The sequence below is a fragment of the Chiloscyllium plagiosum genome, chromosome 24 (genome assembly GCF_004010195.1).
Source record: "Chiloscyllium plagiosum isolate BGI_BamShark_2017 chromosome 24, ASM401019v2, whole genome shotgun sequence".
NCBI classification, from domain to species: domain Eukaryota; kingdom Metazoa; phylum Chordata; class Chondrichthyes; order Orectolobiformes; family Hemiscylliidae; genus Chiloscyllium; species Chiloscyllium plagiosum.
The window spans coordinates 54,080,750-54,086,749 of NC_057733.1; the positions used below are offsets into that span (position 1 = coordinate 54,080,750).

Below are 6,000 nucleotides of genomic sequence, written 5' to 3' on the forward strand. Positions count from 1 at the left end.
AAAGAAATAAATCTCAGATAAAATCAGCCCCTACTATCAACAGAATTAAGTTACCCTCACTTGCACTACAAAAGTCATTCATAGTTTTCAACACCATAAAATCTCCCTTGACCCATCCCTACTCAATCATAGATAGGATTCCAATTATATGTCTGCACATCACAGTATGAGGAAGCAGTGACCAGTCAGGTTGTACCAGACTGAAAGAAAACAACAAACATAGGGGAACAAAGAGGGGCCCGTTGAGTGGAGAAAGAGTGACCCAGGCGGGTAAAGGAGAAGAAAAACACAAAAGGTTTGGGAAGAGGAGTGAGAGAAGAATGGGGAGAGACTGGCGCTGGTGGGGGTTAGGGACACAGAGAGAGGGGGAAGCAATAAGGCGGGGCAGGGCGTGGGGGGGGGGATCACACTGACTGGGCAGGAGGAGAGTGGGTGGGGAGCCCGCAGCAACCTCTGACACCTTCTCCCCCTCCCCCCAGCTGGAGGCCAGCCTCCCGGTCGCTATAGAGACGGCACAGCGCCTGAGTGACAATGAGCCGAAGCCTCAAGGAGTGAAGACCCAGAAGGTGCACCAGCACAAGGGCCTGGCTCCTCCCCGGCTGGGCGGAATGCAGGCTGCAGCCCCCGCTACCGCGGTTGCCTGCCCCTCAGCCGAATCCCTGGAAAGCCTGAGGCCTGGGTAACCCTCACAACAAAGAAGCCTGGGCCTCTGCCTCCCTCCCGCCTGGCCTAGCGCCCCAAAGCTAGCGCCGCACTCACCAGATCGCGAGTGTTTTCCATCAGGACCCCGCTGTCCTACCACCTCCTCCGGCTCCCCGCCGCCCGCTCCCACTCCCGGTCCCGCTGCCTCTGGTTTTTCTTCAAAGCTCCGCTGCGGAATATCAACAAAATTAGCATATCGGCCGGCTGACTGCGCCTGCGCACCGCCTGCCCCGCCCCCTCCCCCTCAGTCACGTGGTGCCTGGGCCTTTAACTGGGAGAGGTCGCGCGCATGTGCAGATTGGAGCTGCTGTGTCAATTTTAGCCTGAGGTTTCCAACCCTCATCTGCGTGCACTCTTTCCATTGCAAATCCCCAAGGTCCACACTGAGAATGTAAACATATCACAGCCAAACTTTAACGACACATGCGCACCTGTTAGTGGGAGCAGCAGGTGAGGTCCCAGTAACAAGCTGTCTGAACACCAGGTAACCTCGCCCTGAGATCTTTTTATGCTCTCTCTCTTGTCAAGAAGACAGAGTGAGAAATCACATAACACCAGCTTATAGACAATCACCTGATGAAGGAGCAGCGCTCCGAAAGCTCGTGTTTCCAAATTAACCTGTTGGACTATAACCTGGTGTTGTGTGATTTTTAACTTTGTCCACCCCAGTCCAACACCGGCTCCTCCATATCAAGAAGACATAGCCCCAGTTAACATCTTCGTCAAATGATGGCATCCCTAAGTACAACAGACTCTCGTACAGCACCGCAATGTCAGCTTAGTTTTGATTCTGGACTCTCCAGGGGACACTTTCACGCAACTGCCATACCACTCAGAAGTAAATTTTCCTTTCAGTAGTTAGAGTTTATTAGGCTATCAACCCTGATGCTACTGCTCCTAACATTGCCCCTAATCTTGACTCTCACAGTCAAGCCACCAGCGAGCCGCTGGTAAATGTACACTAAGTTGTACCGGAGCCTGTTCTGATGCCTTGGAGCATTTCAATCAGTTTACAGTGATCACAGGAATTATTAGCATCTTAGTGATACAATTATTAAGTAATCTCCAGTATTTTTGCAAGAGGAATCGAATGTATGCACTTCAGGTGAAGTGCGGTTAGAAATATAAATGTATCAGATTGTACAGATAAAATTCGGTTCCGATTGTCGGACCATACATTCTGTCCATTTTTTTAATATTCTCGTGCGCCTCTCCAGTTTCCCTTTAACTGTATCAAAGCTACTCACCTCAATCATCCTTGTGGTCGTATATTCCACATTGTCGCCACAATCTGGTTAAAGACTTTGATCCTGAGTTTCTTGTTGAACATGTTCGTAACAATCTGATGTATTCGTGGACCTTAGTTTGGGAACCACAAGTGGAAACATCTCTATTTATTCCCATTATATCGTGTTGTACTTATAACTTCTTGATTTCGTGACAAAACATGCAACGAAGATAAAACAAAAAAATTCCGGGTGCTGGAAATCTGAAACAAAAACGGAGGAAGGGTCACTGGACTCGAAACATTAACTTTGCTTTGTCTCCACAGCTGCTGCCAGACCTGCTGAGTTACTCCAGCAATTTTTGGTTCTTGATACAACAATATGAGTTCACTGTGACCAAAATCTTTGGTCATACTTTGAGATGTGGAGATACAGCATCGCAGTGGATGGTAATTACCATGTGACCAAAATCTTTGAGCAATTCCCAATTTAATTTGCACACTTGATGTGCTGTCTTGCCCAGTGGCATGACCTTGACACATTGGCTCAGAATTAAAAATCTGCAGATTTTTGTTGACGGTTTTTGTCACTGGGTTTATCATTGTCTTTCACCACCAGAGGCAGGTTGAGGAACTAGTTTCCAAATTTATCTTAACTGATTCTGATGAAGAATCACCAGATTTGAAGCATTGACTCTGATTTCTTTCTCCACAGATGCTGCCAGACCTGATCAGTTTCTCGGGGAGAAAGTGAGGTCTGCAGATGCTGGAGATCAGAGCTGGAAATATGTTGCTGGAAAAGCGCAGCAGGTCAGGCAGCATCCAGGGAACAGGAGAATCGACGTTTCGGGCATAAGCCCTTCTTCAGGAAAGTTTCTCCACAATTTCAACTCATGTTTCAGCTGGAAGGAGAATTGAATTTGTGCTTTTAGCATTATTCTGAACCACACATCAGCCATTATAAAGCCCCTGTTTTCTCCCAACACCTTGCCCCTCCACATTTCTGATGGGGGGCTTATGCCCAAAACGTCAAATCTCTTGCTCCTCGGATGCTGCCTGACCTGCTGTGCTTTTCCAATGCCATACTTTTTGACTCTGACTCTCCAGCATCTGCAGGCCCTCACTTTCTCCTCATCATCATTGAGCTTGACAGAACACATGATCTACTTAACATTTATAATACATTAATAATTACATTCATACACTTAGATATAAACATTACTATGTCAATAGCATAACTGGCTTTGTGAGGGGCAGGTCATGGCTCACAAGCTTTATTAAGTTTTTTGAGGATGTGACAAGACAAGTTGATGAAGGTCGAGCAGTGGATCTGATGTATATAGATTTCAGTAAGATATTTGCGAAGGTTGCCCATGGTAGGCTCATTCAGAAGGTTAGGAGGTATAGGATACAGAGAAATCTGCTGTCTTAATATAGAATTGGCTGGCTGAAAGAAGACAGTGAGTGGCAATGGATGGAAAATATTCTGAGTGGAGTGTTGACCAGTGGTGTCCCACAGGGATCTGTCCTTAGGCCACTGCTCTTTGTAGATTTTATAAATAACTTGGATGAAGAAGTGGAAGGGTGGGTTAGTAAGTTTGCCAATGACATAAGGATTGGTGGTGTTGTACATAGCATCAAGGGCTCTTACTGGCTACAACAAGACATTGATGCAGAGCTGGGCTAAGAAGTGGAACATGGAGTTCAATCTGGATAAATGCAAAGAGATTCATTTTGGAAGGTTGAATTTGAATGCTAAATACTGGGTTAAAGACTGGATTCTTGGCAGTGTGGAGGAATAGGGGAATCTTGGGATCCATGTACATAGATTCCTCAAAGTCGTCACCCAAGTTGATTGGGTTGTTAAGAAGGTGTATGGTGTTTTGGTTTTCATTAGCAAGGAGATTGAGTTTAAGAGCTGCGAGATTTTGCTGCAGCTGTATAAAACCCTGGTTAGACACACTTGGAATATCATGTCCACTTCTGGTCACATCATTATAGGAAGGATGTAGATGCTTTGGAGAGGGTGCAAAGGAGATTCACCAGAATGCTGTCTGGATTCGAGGGCTTATCTTATGAAGAGAGGTTGATTGAGTTGGGATTTTCACACTGGAGAGAAGAAGGGAGGTGACTTGATAGAGGTATACACGATAATGAGAGGCAGAGATAGAATAGATAGCCAGAGACGTTTCCCCAGGGCAGAAATGGCTGTCACGAGGGGTCATAAGTTTAAGGTGATCGGAGGAAGCTATCGAGGAGATGTCAGAGGTAGGTTCTTTACACAAAGAGTGGAGGGTGCGTGGAATGCACTGCCAGCAGTGGTACTAGAGTCAGAGACAGTAGGTGAAAGTGAGGACTGCAGATGCTGGACATCAAAGTCAAGATTAGAGTGGTGCTAGAAAAGCACAGCAGGTCAGGCAGCATCCAAGGAGCAGGAAAATCGACGTTTCGGGCAAAAGTCCTTCATCAGGAATTACAGTAGAGACATTTAAGCGACTGTTGGACAAGCATATGGACAGCAGTAAATTGAGCGGTGTGTAGGTTAGGTTGCTCTTAGATTAAGATAAATGCTCAGCACAACATCGTGGGCCCAAGAGCCTGTACTGTACTGTATTGTTCTATGAACAATTAATCATGGTCTTGAAGAACATAGCAACTTTAGGACAGGGAGAGACGATTCAGCACATCAAACCTCTTCCATCATTTAATTAGATCATGGCTGACAAGTACCTTCATTCCATCCATCCGCTTTGGTTTTAGATTAGATTAGATTGCCTATAGTGTGGAAACAGGCCCTTTGGCCCAACAAGTCCACACTGACCCTCTGAAGAGTAACCCATCCAGACCCATTTCCCTCTGACTAATGCAGCTAACACTATGGGCAATTTAGCATGGCCAATTTACCTGACCTGCACATCTTTGGACTATGGGAGGAAACCGGAGCACCCAAAGGAAACCCACGCAGATACGGAGTGAATGTGCAAACTCCACACAGACAGTCGCCCGAGGCTGGAATTGAATCTGAGACCCTAGTGCTGTGAGGCAGCAGTGCTAACCACTGAGCCACCATGCCGCCCAAAAATTGACAATGGATTCAAGATCATTAGACTCCTAATTCCAGATTTTTATTGAATTCAAATTCCACTATCTGCTGTGACAGGATAGTGGAATTTGAATGTAATAAAAATCTGGAATTAAGAGTCTAATGATCTTGAATCTGTTGTTGATTTTTATAACCTTTTAAACTCTTTCATAACAAAAATCTATCAATCTCAGTTTTGAAATTTCAATAGTTCCAGTTTTCATCCAAATTGTTGTGCACCAAACATTAAGATTCAGCAAGCATTCACTATCTATATTCAATTCTCTCTTCCTTCATCCAAGTTATTCATAGGCTAAGGCCCACAACAGATCCCTGGGCTCACCTCCACTCATTTCCTATCAGTTTTAGTACACAACTATTATCCTGAATCTCTGTCTCCTCCCGACAAATGAATTCCTCATCCAAATTAAATAAGGACTGATACCCTTAATGGTTAGGTCCTAGGGAATGTTGCTGAACAGAGAGACCTTGGAGTGCAGGTTCATAGTTCCTTGAAAGTAGAGTCGTAGGTAGATAGGATAGTCAAGAAGGCATTTGGTATGCTTTCCTTTATTGGTCAGACTACTGAGTATAGGATTTGGGAGGTCATGTTGCAGCTGTACAGGATGTTGGTTAGGCCACTTTTGGAATATTGTGTGCAATTCTGGTCTCCTTCCTATCGGAAGGATGTTGTGAAACTTGAAAGGGTTCAGAAAAGATTTACAAAGATGTTGCCCAGGTTGGAGGATTTGAGCTGTTAGAGAGAGGTTGAATAGGCTGGGGCTGTTTTCCCTGGAACGTCGAAGGCTGAAGGGTGACCTTATAGAGGTTTATACAATCAAGAGGGGCATGGATAGGGTTGGGGAATCCAGAACTAGAGGGCATAGGTTTAGGGTGAGAGGGGAAAGATATAAAAGAGACCTAAAGGGCAACTTTTTCACGCAGAGGGTTGTGCGTGTATGGAATGAGCTGCCAGAGAAAGTGGTGGAGG

General features: G+C 45.4%; 1 protein-coding gene across 2 annotated transcripts in view; it reads right to left on the reverse strand.

Annotated features, from left to right (window-relative positions):
* Positions 1-882, reverse strand: part of mbtd1 (mbt domain containing 1) — an 82,385-nt gene extending 81,503 nt beyond the window's left edge. Inside the window, exon 1 of one of the 2 annotated variants that reach the window (XM_043715170.1) lies at positions 760-882. In XM_043715170.1, the coding sequence (XP_043571105.1) occupies positions 760-780 (21 nt within the window). In that variant the 5' untranslated portion in view covers positions 781-882. The remainder of the gene's footprint in view (positions 1-759) is intronic. The other variant, XM_043715171.1, reaches the window with a different exon arrangement.
* Between the last annotated feature and the right edge of the window lie 5,118 nt (positions 883-6,000).